Source organism: Vanessa atalanta, chromosome 3 (assembly GCF_905147765.1).
Source record: "Vanessa atalanta chromosome 3, ilVanAtal1.2, whole genome shotgun sequence".
Classification (NCBI taxonomy): Eukaryota; Metazoa; Arthropoda; class Insecta; order Lepidoptera; family Nymphalidae; genus Vanessa; species Vanessa atalanta.
In genome coordinates this window covers 90,360-105,194 of record NC_061873.1, presented here as the reverse complement: position 1 = coordinate 105,194, position 14,835 = coordinate 90,360, and the positions used below count along the sequence as shown (strand labels likewise).

The window sequence follows — 14,835 nt, the reverse complement described above, 5'->3', positions numbered from 1 at the left end:
TAGCTGCTGGGGAGGAAAAATTATCGAATGGCAACTACGACTCAAAAGACCCTACAAAACCTAAGGGTCGCGGGAAACCGTTGAATAAATAGCGTAAGACCGGCAATCGCGGAAATGCTCGGGGAGGGTCTTCGTCCAATAGTGGACATCTTGCGGTGGATACGATGCCTGACTCTTGGACCCGAAATCTGTTTTTATGAAATGCTCACAATTACATCGTCAACAACTACACTATGATTTACGACAGATGCTTTGGAGTGAATATTAAATGTCACGAAACAAATAAAATATGCGAGATAATTGAAAAAAATATATTAAATATGCACATTGAATGAAACGTAGAGCCTGTTCGGAATGTGAACCTACCGAGAAGTACTAGCAGGATCAGCTCAGTTGTTATTGTTTTGTTTTAATTACATAATTAATTGCATACGATTAAATTTATTATTTATCCGGTATCAATATAAATAAAACGTATTTACCTTGAAAAGATACCGACTTCAGGCTCAGTACATCGGATATTTTTTATTTTATATTATTTTATGGTATATATTGGCGGACGAGTAAATAAGCCACCTGATGGTAAGTGGTCACCACCACTCATTAACAATGGCGCTGTAAGAAATATTAATCATTCCTAACATTGCTAATGCGCCACCAACTAAGATGTTATATCTTTTGTGCATATAGTTACACTGGCTCACTCATCCCTCAAGCCGGGACACAACTGTAAATACTGAGTATTGCTGTCTGGCGGTCGAATATCTGATGAGTGGGTGAGATAGTTATATTTGTTGAATTTATTACCAACGAATTAAAAAAATATAATTGTATCCATATTTAGAAACGAATAAATCGGGGTTTCACCAATTTACTAGTATTTTTTATGGCTTCAAATAATAATAAAAGCTGGTTTACTAAACATAAGTATTTTTAATGAACATACTCTCGCACCTGGGACACCACGACATTGACCTTGGACGAGGAACATCACAATGACTCAGATGCGCACGCGCATTCGAGTAACGGTCATTGACCGCAAATCGTAATTCTCTTTCACTCATTCGGTTTCTGATAGAGACAGTTATATTATGATGGATCCCTCACAGTTATACATATAGCTAAAACTTTCTAAGTCAGTATTTTGTTCCACTTGCTATGTTTATTCATACTTGACACACGTCTAAGTTTAAAAGTACGGCTTCATAATGTACTCAAAGTAATTTGTCACCTTTGTATATAATAACTTTTCTACAGAAGAAATTGATGACTAATACCTAATCGGAATTGCATTCATAGTAGATATAATAATTTTGGTAATGTAATCACTAAATATAACAATAATTAACTACGTAATTATAACAAACAATATCGAAACTTATATTATACTCGAAGGAACGCGCTCCATAAACAAACATAGCCCGGTGGTGACGTCATCGACTCCCGCGCACCGTCGCCCGCGCCTCGCGAACTACAGCAACAGGCCACCGAGTACAGTTAGAAGAAACTGAACGTCTCGAGACGGACACCTTGTCCCCACGAGAGTTAAAACTCGGAGTGTTTTTGTTTATATTATTCAGTTGTTGTTGTCGACGTATCGAGCGATGTGGCCCGCGTGTGCGAGATAGATTGCAGGCTGGATCGCAAGACAGGCCAGACAGGCAAGACTAAGCGCTTTCACTTTTGATTACGAGGTTCGTTAAAATAATTAACATTTCAAAGAGTGTATTTTTTTAAATTAGTTATGAATTTAAACGTTCTAGAGTTTCAATATAAAATATATAAAATGTTAAGTAGTAAATAACATTCCAGGTTAACAAATCGGCCGCAGGTGTCATGTCATCCAGTCCTGACCTACAGTCGCCTCCAGGTAAAACAAAACTCTATATATTTTTTAATAAATAATAAGCTTTAATCTTGTACAATAATACAAAGTTATTTAAAGTCATAGATGCTGTACGTATAATTTTTGTAGTTGTAAAGAGTAAATACATATTTAAAATTTGTACAAAATCTTTTTGTTCATCAAAGACGAGCAATTAAACAAGAAACACATTCCACGTCGTAATAATATTTATGACTAAAAGTATTATTTATTATTTTTTATATCTAATTAGTATTAATAACTCAAAGAAGAACCTATAAAACAATGACTTCATTCTCAACAAAACGCGTTTACGTTCTAGATGCTGTTTGTAACCCTCTATTTAAATGTTATTGTGATTGTGTTGTATGCTGTACATATCTATAAACTCCTCGACATGGCTGTAGAGACAATTACTTATAGAAGTGTAAGCAAAACTAACCTAACCTAACACAGCCCGATTCTATGGTTTTAGAACGTCAAGTTTTCGGTAAAGACGATTTAACTGTTTGTCTATAACAATAATTATAAACTTATACGATTAATTACTCTAATGATAATAATTAATGGATATTAGACGGATGTCAATACTTTAGTTCAGTTCATATTTACAAACATCCTTCTTTAATATTTGGTACAACACTGAAAATATTAAATACGAAACTCGTACAAACACAGAATGTAACTGAAACTCGCATAGACTAGCTAGGCTATTCCCAAATCTACCAGTGCAGTGAAGTGTGGTGTAGTGTGGTGTAGATAAATCACTCCCAAGCCACTTGTTTCCTTTTTTCAAGTTTTGAAAGGAATCAATAACACGTGTTTTTAATAGCACTGGTTTCCTCCGCTCGCCGTATGGTATCGCTCGCTATTTGTCTGTCCGTGGCTATCTCGACGAAAATCTTTCATTTCCGTGCGAAGCGTAGCGCAATGTAAACTATCGTTGCGATGTACAAAATTCGCGTTTCATTTCATACAAATTGTTACATAACATTCGATACCGATCTGTGACGTTAACAAAAGTTTCTGCTCGTGAACTACATATTTCACGTGTCTATTATTTGAGGAAGTTTGTTGAAAATATTTATCATAAGAGCGAGCACTGGTTTCTAGCGTTCTTTCTACAGTAACAGGTAGTTAGTGTTACCTGAATCCAATAATTATATAACATTCAGTTATAATCATTATAATTAAATCTGATAAATAAAATCTACGAACGATATAAATAATAGCTGATCTAATCTCTCTCCTATAAGAATAAGTTCATAACTATTACTGAACTAATACATATGTATATTGTGTATTTTGATGTATTTAATATCAACGTGCTAACAATCCTACAGGCGTCGTAGAACTCCGTGAAGATGTCCCACTGAAAGCGGGTAGCGGCTCCACCAGCACGCGGCTCTGCGCGGGCGGGCCGCGGCTCATTCTCGCAGCTTTCGCCACGCTCACCGCCGCCATCACACTGGCGCTGCTCACGCAAATCTACTACGGAGACTACGAGGCGAGTATACGTACAAAATCCAAGTACACTCGGATACATTACAATATAATAAACCTACTTTATTGTACTCCAACAAAGAAAAGAACAATTAGGAAAACAGGAAAAAAATGCTACAAAAGGCGGTCTTGTTATCTACTAAAATAGCAATCTCTTCCAGACAACCTTTGCGTAGGGGACGTCATTAAATGAAATGTTCGTATCTTGTACTAATTATTGTTAATTATTATAATAGAACATATATCATTGCAAAAATGCATAAAGGTATACACGATTTTAAAGGATCTGTTAGGACAAGTAATGTGCTTATACTGGATTTTTTCAAAACAGTACCAGCTTAAACGGTACATTTGGAGACAAGGAATTTGAGAGATGAACTAGTTTTATAGATAAAAAATTAAACTACAAAGAAGTTTGAGCAACAGTTGAGCATTTGCTGCAGCTGAGATACAGCGGCGGTAGTTCGAATACAATAATATTGCATACCATTCCCGTGTTATTCGTGCGACTGATATTGAACGACGGCGTGGTGTCGCAGGCACAGCAGTGCAGTGACAGGTGCAAATAACTCATATTCACTACCGCCTAAAATGAATGCTGTCCATTGCTTTATTACGGTAAATTAGCTAGTCTAAACGTTTTTGTTATAAATAACAGGTATGACAGGATGCTCTGCTTGGTGTACGTTCATGACGATCTGAATCATATAAAGCAACTAACTAGATCCAGCTGTTCGCTTAATGTAATGTTATGTTCGTGGTTAGGTGGTGCCGCACGGCTCCGTGTCGTCGTCGGCCGCGCCGTGTTCGCGCGCGGGCACGGCGGCGCTGCGGGCGGGCGGGCGCGCGTTGGACGCCGCTGCAGCCGCCGCCCTTTGCCTCGCTGTACTTACGCCGCATCGTACGTCGTTAGACGCGTACGTATCCCAAAGTTTATGATAAAAAAAACTACATACATATTTCACTTGGGTTATATATTATATTATAGTAGCTTTAGATCTTTACTGTTAGCTCTTAGATTATAGCATCGCACGCTTGAATGCTAGTTTGAGATAAAAGAAAATCTGCACTTTATTTTAACCATTATGTATGATTATTAGAAAAAGTACTTCTAGGGACGTTCATATAATATATTTACATGCTTATATGTTTTTACGATTTTAGAAGCAGAGTTTAGTCGATTTATGAATATTATTAAAGCCCTAAGCGAAATTCTAAATAACATAAGCCTTATTGTTATTATTAAAGTAAATCAATTAATTACGTGTTATTTAAATGTACACAGCGGTTTTATTTACTAACTTTTCAATTTAATGACATTAACAATTCCGAATGATTTTTTTTTCTTAAAATTCCATATCTTATACATCTTGTTTTGCGATTTAATGATTGTTGATTTTTGTTGATTCGAGTTATTAATATTTTTCTATGTATATCGCTATACTCATACACTTCAGTACAGCTTGTTTTCTATCACTGCCGTGAACGTGGGGGCTTATAAATACTAATATGTAAATAAGTTTATGTGAATTGAAAAGTACTTGACAGATACTAACTCGTAAAATCAGAGTAAGGTCTGCGTTTTCTACCTACTGGAGCAACTTGACCCTTTAATTTAAATTACAACATTTTTATCAGCAGCGCCATCTGTATTTATTCTGTAGAACTGCGTTATTAGTGAACTACATGACACTAAACAGTACACTTTAATAATCCAAATGTGTCTATGTACGTAAGCACGTACTCAAGTAATGTGAGTAATATTTTATTCGGCAATATTTAACATCAGAAGTAGCCTACCCGTGTATATTGTTACAAACGATCATTGAACTTTCTTGTTACCTTCACTCTCTTATAAGTCGTCAGCATTGCTAAAGTTTCCTAATAGATGGCGTTACGTGGAGTTAAGCATTGCAAAGACGTGTTTCATTCATTATCAAAACATAACATTGAACCATTAAATTAAATACGTAAACTCATATTTCCTAGTAATTTGTATAACATTTCTTTGATTGGGTTCACAATACATTTTTTTATGGTATCTAAGTAGTGATAAAATATAATTATTTTAACCATACACGAAACATAGTCACATATGCAGTTTAACCAGGCGACGCTGCACAAAATAGCAGGCTATAAATTGGTATTACGATCCATTGAGCAATTCCATCAGACGCCTCCGAGAGAGCGCCGGGCGCAGGCGAATCGCAACGCAAGCGAAAGCCAGCCGAACGGAATCGCCCGCCGCCGCGTCGGCACCGCGTCTATCATGGCGATCCCATCGCACCGCGTGCCGGCTCAGTCGCTCTGAAATATCTACTTCCAGTCACTGCTATATCTTACTTTTCGCTGTATTCGTTTAGATGAGACTATTACATGGACATATCATGTGTTGAGTGACTTCAAAGGTATATGATTATCGCTGGAACAAAGACGTTGTCGATCGTACGTTACTTCACAAAGATGTATTAGGATTTTATTAAACTTTTATATTTGAATGATTAATTTTCATATGACCATATTAAAACATGATAACATTCACGACATACACCTTTATCTACCATACGAGATAATTAAATTGTTTCTATTATTAAACGGGTCAAATAAAATTAACGAACCTTCGTTTCAATATATTTCAGGAGCGGGTCTTTGGTATACTGGGAGTACAGGTCGTCGCGAACACAGCTGCCTACAGTGGTGGAGTGGGGCGGCGAAGAAGCGGCATCGGGAAAACAAATCACATCGAGACCTCCGCGGCTGCTGGTCGCTCTGGCTGCTCTGCACGCGAAGCTCGGGGTGCTGTCCTGGTCACAGGCTTTGCAGCCGGCAATTGATCTCGCAAGGTTGGCTCTCCATATGTGACAAGAAGCCATTCAGTAGAGTAGCCCTTAAAGTTGTTACTGAAATTGACTAAAAATCTATAATCTATAATAATATTATAAATGCGAAAGTAACTCTGTCTGTTGTCTCTGTATTAACGCTTAAACTGCTGAACCGATTTGGATGAAATTTTGGATGGAGATTGTTTAAGTTACAGGGACACAGGCTACTTTGTTAAATAAAATATTTAAATTCCAAACACATAATCAGAAAGATCACGACTAATTGCAGGGAGGGTTTTCTAGTGTCCGAGAGCCTTGCTTTGGAAGCAGAATCTCGGGGCATAACCGGATACACGCCCACTGCACATCGCACTGAACCAGCTTTAGCTGATTACTTGGAATCTCTACAATCGAATACTACCGCAGGTACACCGAGACTACGGCTAATTTATTAATATGTATTATTAATTTACTTACAACGAATCCAAAACCGAAAATCCAGATGGCCCAGTGATTAGAACTCGTGCATCTTAACCGATGATTTCCGGTTCAAATCCAGGCAAGAACCACTGATGTGCTTAATTTGTGTTTATAGTTCATCTCGTACTCGGCGGTGAAGGAAAACATCGTAAGGAAACCTGCATGTGGTTAATTTCAACGAAATTTTGCCACATGTGTATTACACTAACCCGCATTGGAGCAGCGTGGTGGAATATACTCCAAACCTCCTCCTCAAAGGGAGGGGCAAATTTACAGGCTGCTAATGTGAAATGTGAATCCAAAACGATTATTTTGGTTTTTGTTAATAGTTTCTGTTTAATTTCATATTATTTAAAGGTTCCTTAATTAACTAGAAAATAGTATAAAAAAAAGGAAATGAAATAAGATAGAGCCCACACTATAGAGCTATGCGCGGCGTGGTCCTGCGACGGCGCGGTCCGCTGGCGGGACGACGCGGCCGCCGTGTCGGTGGGCTCGTGGCGCGCGTGGGCGGCGGGAGCGGGGGGCGCTCGGGCCGCGGAGGCGCTGCATGCTGCCTTCAGCATAGACTCTTTACAGATCACTCCAAGCAATGTTCTAAAAGGGTGAAGATTCGATTTACTTGAAATTACTTCAACTCGGATTATTTAGTCCTTCGCTTCATTGTTGTATTGATAAAAATGGAAACATGCTAAAAATATTTATACATATAGCGTAGCGGACTTTGTGGTAGGATTTTGTGCGAACCCTGGGTAGGTACATCTCACTCATCAGATAATCTACCGCCAAGCAGCAATACCAATAATATGGTTGTGTTCAAGTGGTGATTTAGGGTACGCAATATATGTCATTTTTATTATACATGTGGCATAACATCTCAGTTCCCAAGGCTTGTGGCGCGTTGACGATTTAAGGATTAGTTTATATTTCTCGTGGCACCCATGTCTATCGACGGTGGTGACCACTGAACTAATTAAAAAAATGGTGGCTTTTCCCAGGGTGGTAGACAGCCTGAAGACACAATGGCAAACGGCGGGCACGCAAGCGCCGGCCGGCGTTGCTTCAGGCTTAGCCGTTGTCGACGCGCGCGACACATATGCCGCGCTTGTCACGTATGTATCGCAATTATTTTAATCAATACTAAGAAAATCTTTATGACATTAGGAGTGAAAGTAAAGTGTGTACCAGAAACGGTAGCAATATAAGCGACTAATTATTTCTCAGCGTGTTTCCGAACATAATGAGCAAGTAATAAAGTCAACTAATGAATAACATTAACAAGCTGCCCGTGAGAATTACAAGTTGCTGTAAATAGAGTTTTCAATATGTATTTATACATTGACCTCAAGATAACATTCGACTAGATCGGCGGAGTTTTTATTTTTATTTTATTTATACAATGTATGAATATTCTCGGATTGCTAATGAATATTCATTAATTATTTACGTAAATACTGAAGCTAACGTTGTAATGTTGGGTTCTTTGTGTTTTTATGTCAAAAAAGAGCTAGTAGCATCATTATATGATATGGGTCAAAATCCATCACATCCTTAATAATTGGATGTTTGCATCTTATTAATTTCAGAGGTCTTTCAATGCCTTTCGGGTCGGACGCTGGTTCGGCCGAAAGTGAAACCGGCACACCCTGGGCGCGAGACGAACCGACCACCCCTCTCGACCTCGCGCCGGCTATCATCGTCGACCAGCACGTGTGCGGTAAGCGCATTGCCAATTATTATTAAAGTTAACTACATTTTGCCGAAAATATAACAAACATATTATTAAATATCGAAATCAAAATATACTTATTTCAAGTCGGCACTTTTTAATCTTCATATTACAGATTATGACAAATGTTAAGTTCCCACCGGTTCGGAATGTAGATTTTACTGAGAAGAATGATCTTCGGATTTCTTTATACTTTTTTTATATTTTATTCTCGTTAATGTTAATAGGCACTCGGTACGTGATGGGAGCGGAGTCCGGCGCTGCGCTAGCGGAGGGCGCAGCGAGCGCGCTGAGCGGCGGCGGCGCGGGTGCGGCGGGCGCGGCGGGCGCGGTGGACGCGGTGGAGGGCGCAAGAGTGCTCGTGCTGCCCGGCGGGGCGCTAGCGCTGGAGCGCGGACACTCGCCGCCCGACCTCCCCGACCTGGCGACCCTCCCGACGCTCAACGCCTCTATACCTCTTCCCGCACTGAACTTTGTACAGCAGCGCGGGGACGCCCTCCTCTCGCACGCCGACAGCCGCGGCGGCGGAGTCGCATCGCGTTTCTAATATTTATATTATTTGTTAAATTTGTTGTTAATAAATTATTGCACTTTTTACTGTTCCGTTGTATTTAGTCGCCTTTACTTTTTACGTTTATGAAGAATAAACGCATTCAGCCTTAATCACTACACATAGTGTAAAACAAAGTCGCTTACCGCTGCCTGTCGCTGTGTATGCTTAGATCTTTAAAATTACACAACGGATTTTGATGCGGTATTTTTAATAGATAGATTGATTCAACAGGATGTTTTATGTGTGTTAATACCTGCACAATATAGCAGAGAAGCACTGAGTATTTTAGAGGTTTCTAAAGTGATGTCGTAAATAAACACATTTTTTGCTCTTATATTGCAAACGCTGGCTGAACCCTACGAGATAATGTACTACAGTATTGTACACCTTAAAAAGGTCTTCAAAATAATCCGCAGTGGTATATGTAGGGACCATACGATACCCACAATAATCATTTTTTATCCTTTACTTTTTACGAGAAAGAATGGCTTATTTTTGAAGCGATTTTAAGCAATACAGCATTAAGCCTTATGCAATTAAGTACCTTAAATAGATTGTGCGTTTAATATAGATCAAGATGGCCGTTTCCGTTTTTTTGAAGATATTACAGATTAAAAACGCAGGGACAAAGCGGTTTGTATTGTTTAATGACAAAAAAGCTGTAAACGTTGTAAGACATTCTGTTGTATAATTAGAATAAGCATTGCACCCGTGCGAAGCCGGGCCGGATCGCTAATATCATCTAAAATACATGATATTGATTGAAGCGTATGTGCCGCCCACTCCCAGCATTAGTGTACCGTAACAGAGCAATATTTTGTACTGTCGTCGCATAGATGCAGTAGTCCAATGTAACAAGCACAGGATCAGAACTATAGGTAGGTATGGTCAGCCCGGAGTACATGTCAGTCACCTCCTCGTTCTGTACCCTGGGCAACGGGTCAGCGGCGGAGCAAACCATCTAATCCGCTCAGGGCGCCAGCTTCGTTGACGCCCGGCCTCCAGTGGAGGACTCGGGGGAGTTCGTCACATTTCCACATGGAGGATGAGGAGGAATGCGCGCATTAAGTTCGCGTACCTTGTATTCAGCCGCCTCACGGCGGCTGCCGCTGGTGGGGCCGCGGTTGCATGCCATTGGCGATCTCGTTGCCACTTGGTGGCATGGTGGAAACCCGAGGATTGTTTTAGTGGTTAGGATAGGGCATTAGGCCCTGGCACGGGGCAAAAGGCCTCGGTTGTATCCAATTTACCCGTCCCTGTCCGCCGACCGAGCGACATGCATTTCCTCCTCGTAAAACAAAAAAAAAGTATGGTCAGCCCTTTTCTATGGCTACTTTTTAAATAAGTAATAATGAATGCAAACATTATAATGCCTGTATGGATGCGGCACACCAAAACTTTACAAGGTTTTTTTTCTTAATATGGACAGAAAAGAGAGTGACAGCATTTTATTTAAGAGAAGCTTCAGTGTTAAGAAATAAGGTTAGTTAGTGTAGCTATTCATAATTATTTTTAAATATGTCATAATTTTTAAATATAAGTAAAAAAATTAAAATAAAAAAATTATAAACATCACCATTAATTTACCTTCATTAAAAATACATCTTATCCCCGAAAATCGGTGTCTAGAGAATCGGTGTCATGCGTGTCAGATTTGTGAAGTAAAGTATGTGACCTTCCCACCTCATCGTGTACACCTGTCATCGTCGTCGACGTCATCATCATTTATTGGTTTTAATGAATAATAATTTCGGCTAAAAAAAGATATCAATCCAAACCAAGTCCAACTATAACTCTTGGCTGACGATGGCGAATTTTGAGTCCGTACTATACGACAAAGAAGATTGTCCCCTAAGTATGTCACTTATTTATAGGATCTCAAGTATGTTTGCTCGTCGGTATTTGCTCGTTGCTAATGATTGACCGTTATCAACAAATCGTATTTCTTGTCTTTTAAATTAATACGACGTGTCGATTTTTTGCGTTTGCATTTGTAGCAATACAAACGCTCGTTTTTAGTTTTGTATTATTATTTAGAACAAAACTCGTGGAGCTAACGGCACTTGAACAAATAATGACAACGTATCAATAACAATATAAACTCTCGATAGACAAGAGTAAATAGATTGAAAACTGATAAGGTGGTACCGGCCGGTACTTATTGGCTGCGCAGAGGTGCGCCGTGCTCACGCGGAGATCAAAACTCAATTGTGTTAAACATTAGTCTCAACGTATCCTAAGAAAAGTATTTTAGTATTAAATAGTAATAAATTAATGCGTTATAAAATTAGAGTCAATTTACACTTATTTTATAAAAAATTGTATGGTCATTTGTAAAGTCGTTTTTAGTATATTACATAACATTTTGAAATCTCACAATAGCAGTAACGTAGTAAGCCTTGTTTATAAGATACATGTTTATTAGATCAATGACTGCACGCGCGCACGCTGTTGCGTCATAAGTGCAACGACGCAAGCGATGCGCGTCCGCAGAGATAGCGCCACAAATATGCATGTATATACGACCGATCGACGGAAACGCTGTCGGTTAACATTACTTCTTACGTACGCTACACTACGTACACAACTCATATATAGTACTTATCTAAACAAATTTCAATACACGCAAACAAAACTATTTCAATATAGCTAGTGATTTACATACTTTACAATATAGCTAGCTACCTTAAGATTATTGAAATGTTTTTCAGTTTGCTGAAATTACTAAATTTCTATCGGAATTAAGAATTTTACCTTTTCCATAAGAATTGATATTATTTACTTCCATGAAAATTTACGGGCTAGGCTATTACATAATATTCATTACACGATACACTTTCACGATACGTAATTTATTTAAATACAGATAATTTACGTATGTATAAATGTTAATAAGTATAAAATATATTGTATCAACGGTTATTATATTTTGCTGTCGCTATCAAGTCGGTTTTCCATCACGAAATAGGATGCCAATAATAAACGGCCGGCCACTTGGCACGTGAACCTCGTTTATTGGTTTGATGGATTTCCTCCACTTCAGGCTTTTGGTCCTGAATGATATCGGTATGCTGCTTACAGATACGCGACCCTCGTGGGTTATGTTGGGAGGCTCTATTCTACATTGCCGTAAGCTATGGCTTAAAAATAACTGTATTTAAAATCATATCATGTTTTTAATACAATATAATCGATTTCTATATGACATTCGACAAATCTTTTTTTTTAATCTCGTTTAAGGAACTGATTCACTGCGATGACCGTATAGTTCTCGTAAGGATATGCTTTATAATACTAAAATAGAACGATGACCAACTTCTAATAAATTAATTCTACGATGAATATTACTACGCGCCATCTTATATATCCCCTTTGCTGCTGCGGATGTAGGAATTGTAAAAATGAAGTTTTCGAGCCATTTAACTTCGGACGCACTCCGTTAATACATACACATCTTCTTTGACAAATAGGGCCAATGGGGGGAGGGTACTTTTTAAATTAAAAACGCAAGTCGTTATGCAGTAATTATGTCTCATCGAGACAATCTACTAGTAATCAAAATCCGAGAAACATCTCAGGGCTGCGGCCAAGTAGTCTTAGACCAAATCCGTTTTTGTTTTCCTTTCGTCGAAGCATTCATCTCATAATCCTTAAACCAATAATTGGTCGCTAGTTTTGTATAAGATCGCTGCGTTTTCGAGATGCATGATCTGATTGTTCTATCAATATAGTAATTTATTTAAAATACGCAAGCAGATTTGTAAGAGATTACAACCGCCCATAGACTCACTGGCACTATATGTATTCGTCAATTTAGGTCATCCGCTTATCCGTTATTCTTCCGCCATTACAACATTACTTTTTATTGCTGTGTTTCGGTTCGAAAGTTGAATGAGTCAGTGCTATTACAGACACAAACAATAGGCATTCCCAACGTCATATTCAGTTCCCATCGTTGGTATGGCACCGACGACAAAAACATTGCTTCGTATTTAGTACATTATTAATTTATACGGGAAGTCATAACCTCAACATCTATTCTCATATTTCATTAATTAAGTAAATAAAAGTATTTGAATCTGAAAAATAAATTCAGGTAGGTAGGTTCTGAGAAGAAATTTCTGATTTAAATAAGTAATGGCCAGATTAATGATCACCGAATGACATAGAATGTGTGACATCATCAAATCGCATCATAATATCGCACTGTTTTTTTTTTTTAATTTTAACTTTTGTTTTAAATTGCAAGTATTGTGCGCATTTATATTAAAAAAAAAAAAAACTAAAATCTCAAAAACAAAATATAGTTTATTCCAGTAAGCAGCTTTGTGCATTATGTGAAACTAGTAGTTACTCTTTTCCAATTGCATGAAAGTCAACGAGTATGATCTCCACGCTCTTTTATAATCCAGGTATATAATCTTGGATTCATTTATTTGCTTTATTTAATAATTTATTTTCTTACAAATGATTTGAATTTATGAATCGGCAAAGTTTAAAATATCGCCGGAATTGTTATATATAAAAGCGAATACCCTAATAATATAATACTTGTAAGTGGTAGTGCCACACTGCATACCTTCGGGTTGCAGCCGAATGGGCCGGCACGCCCGGGGAAGTACCACTCTCTCACTTAAAATCGGCGTGAAGTGGTAGCTATGTTACCGCGTTTCGTCTGGTATGTGAGAGTCCCGGAGGCCCGATACCCCCCCCCCCTTAAACATGATGGTTGTGCAGAATTTGGTTACATTACCCCAGGAGGGTACCATCAGCGACTGCGGTGGAGAATCCCTCTCTGGGCATCCATGCTCAGGACATACACCACCTGAGCAGGGATGCCCAGGCTGCCCTCCGAATTCTGGGGGGGGCAATTTTGCGCTCGCCACTGTTCGGGGTAAGCGGAGCAGGCATCATAAGGCAACCCCTACCACCCTCACTGTGGACTTCTGCAACATAAGGGGACTCAACTCGAACTTGAACGCCGTCCACTTTCACCTTGAGACGGCGAAGCCGGCCTTGCTCTTTCTTACCGAGACTCAGATATCTTCTCCTGCCGATACGACTTTTCTTTCCTACCCCGGGTATAAATTGGAACATTCCTTTGTACCACGAGCTGGGGTGTGCGTTTACGTCAGAGACGATATCTGCTCTCGACGCCTCGGCAGCCTTGAAGGACAGGACCTATCAATTATCTGGCTGCGTGTAGATTGTGACGACCATCCGCGAATCTACGCTTGCCTTTATAGGTCCCATAGCGGTAATGCCGAAACCGACCGACTGGTTGAGCACGTCCAAATGGCTACAGATTCCGTACTGCAGCAGATCCCATCCGCAGAGATCGTTATTCTTGGCGATTTTAATGCCCACCATGCCGAATGGCTTGGATCGCGCACTACCGATCATGCGGGTAGATCTGTTCTCGACTTCGCTTTAGCATATGATTTGACACAACTAGTCCCCTCGCCAACGCGAATACCAGACGTGGAGGATCATACACCTTCCCTGTTGGACCTTCTGCTGACTTCCCATCCGGATGGCTACCAGGTTATCGTCGAACCCCCTCTGGGCTCGTCGGACCACTGTCTCGTCCGAAGTACAGTGCCGGTTGCGCGTTACTCACGACCTCGTTTCGTGGGCTGCCGCCGAGTGTGGCACTACAGGTCAGCAGATTGGGATGGGATGCGGTCCTTCTTTGCATCCTACCCATGGGGGCAGGTTTGTTTCTCGCCGGATGATCCGAGTGTTGTTGCTGACTCTGTTGCCGATGTGGTACTTCAGGGTATGGAACTATTCATTCCGTATTCTGCGGTCCCCATCGGTGGCAAGTCCCAGCCCTGGTTTGGTCGTTTCTGCAAAACGGCTTCACGCAGAAAATGGGAACGCT

The 14,835-nt window shown here is 39.6% G+C and overlaps 1 protein-coding gene and 1 long non-coding RNA gene across 2 annotated transcripts; one reads left to right on the top strand and one right to left on the bottom strand.

Annotated features, from left to right (window-relative positions):
- Positions 1 to 1,422: 1,422 nt before the first annotated feature.
- On the top strand, positions 1,423 to 9,143 carry LOC125077397 (glutathione hydrolase 7-like). The gene is made up of 10 exons (XM_047689329.1): positions 1,423 to 1,694; positions 1,813 to 1,870; positions 3,208 to 3,371; positions 4,133 to 4,284; positions 6,007 to 6,210; positions 6,479 to 6,615; positions 7,094 to 7,274; positions 7,668 to 7,781; positions 8,256 to 8,386; positions 8,626 to 9,143. The coding sequence occupies exons 2-10, from the start codon at positions 1,837 to 1,839 to the stop codon at positions 8,943 to 8,945; spliced, it is 1,437 nt and encodes a 478-aa protein (XP_047545285.1). The 5' UTR covers positions 1,423 to 1,694; positions 1,813 to 1,836; the 3' UTR covers positions 8,946 to 9,143.
- Positions 4,856 to 7,566, bottom strand: LOC125077398. The gene is made up of 3 exons (XR_007120743.1): positions 7,089 to 7,566; positions 5,986 to 6,267; positions 4,856 to 5,674 (listed from the first exon to the last, which is right to left on the bottom strand). It is a non-coding gene; the product is annotated as an uncharacterized LOC125077398 (long non-coding RNA).
- Positions 9,144 to 14,835: the final 5,692 nt, after the last annotated feature.

Bases quoted from the DNA above. Each gene is read 5' to 3' on its own strand.
- LOC125077397 (XM_047689329.1), top strand. From the start codon at position 1,837: ATGTCATCCAGTCCTGACCTACAGTCGCCTCCAG. The intron at 4,285-6,006 runs GTACGTATCCCA...AATATATTTCAG, and splicing joins CATCGTACGTCGTTAGACGC to GAGCGGGTCTTTGGTATACT. The intron at 8,387-8,625 runs GTAAGCGCATTG...TAATGTTAATAG, and splicing joins CGTCGACCAGCACGTGTGCG to GCACTCGGTACGTGATGGGA.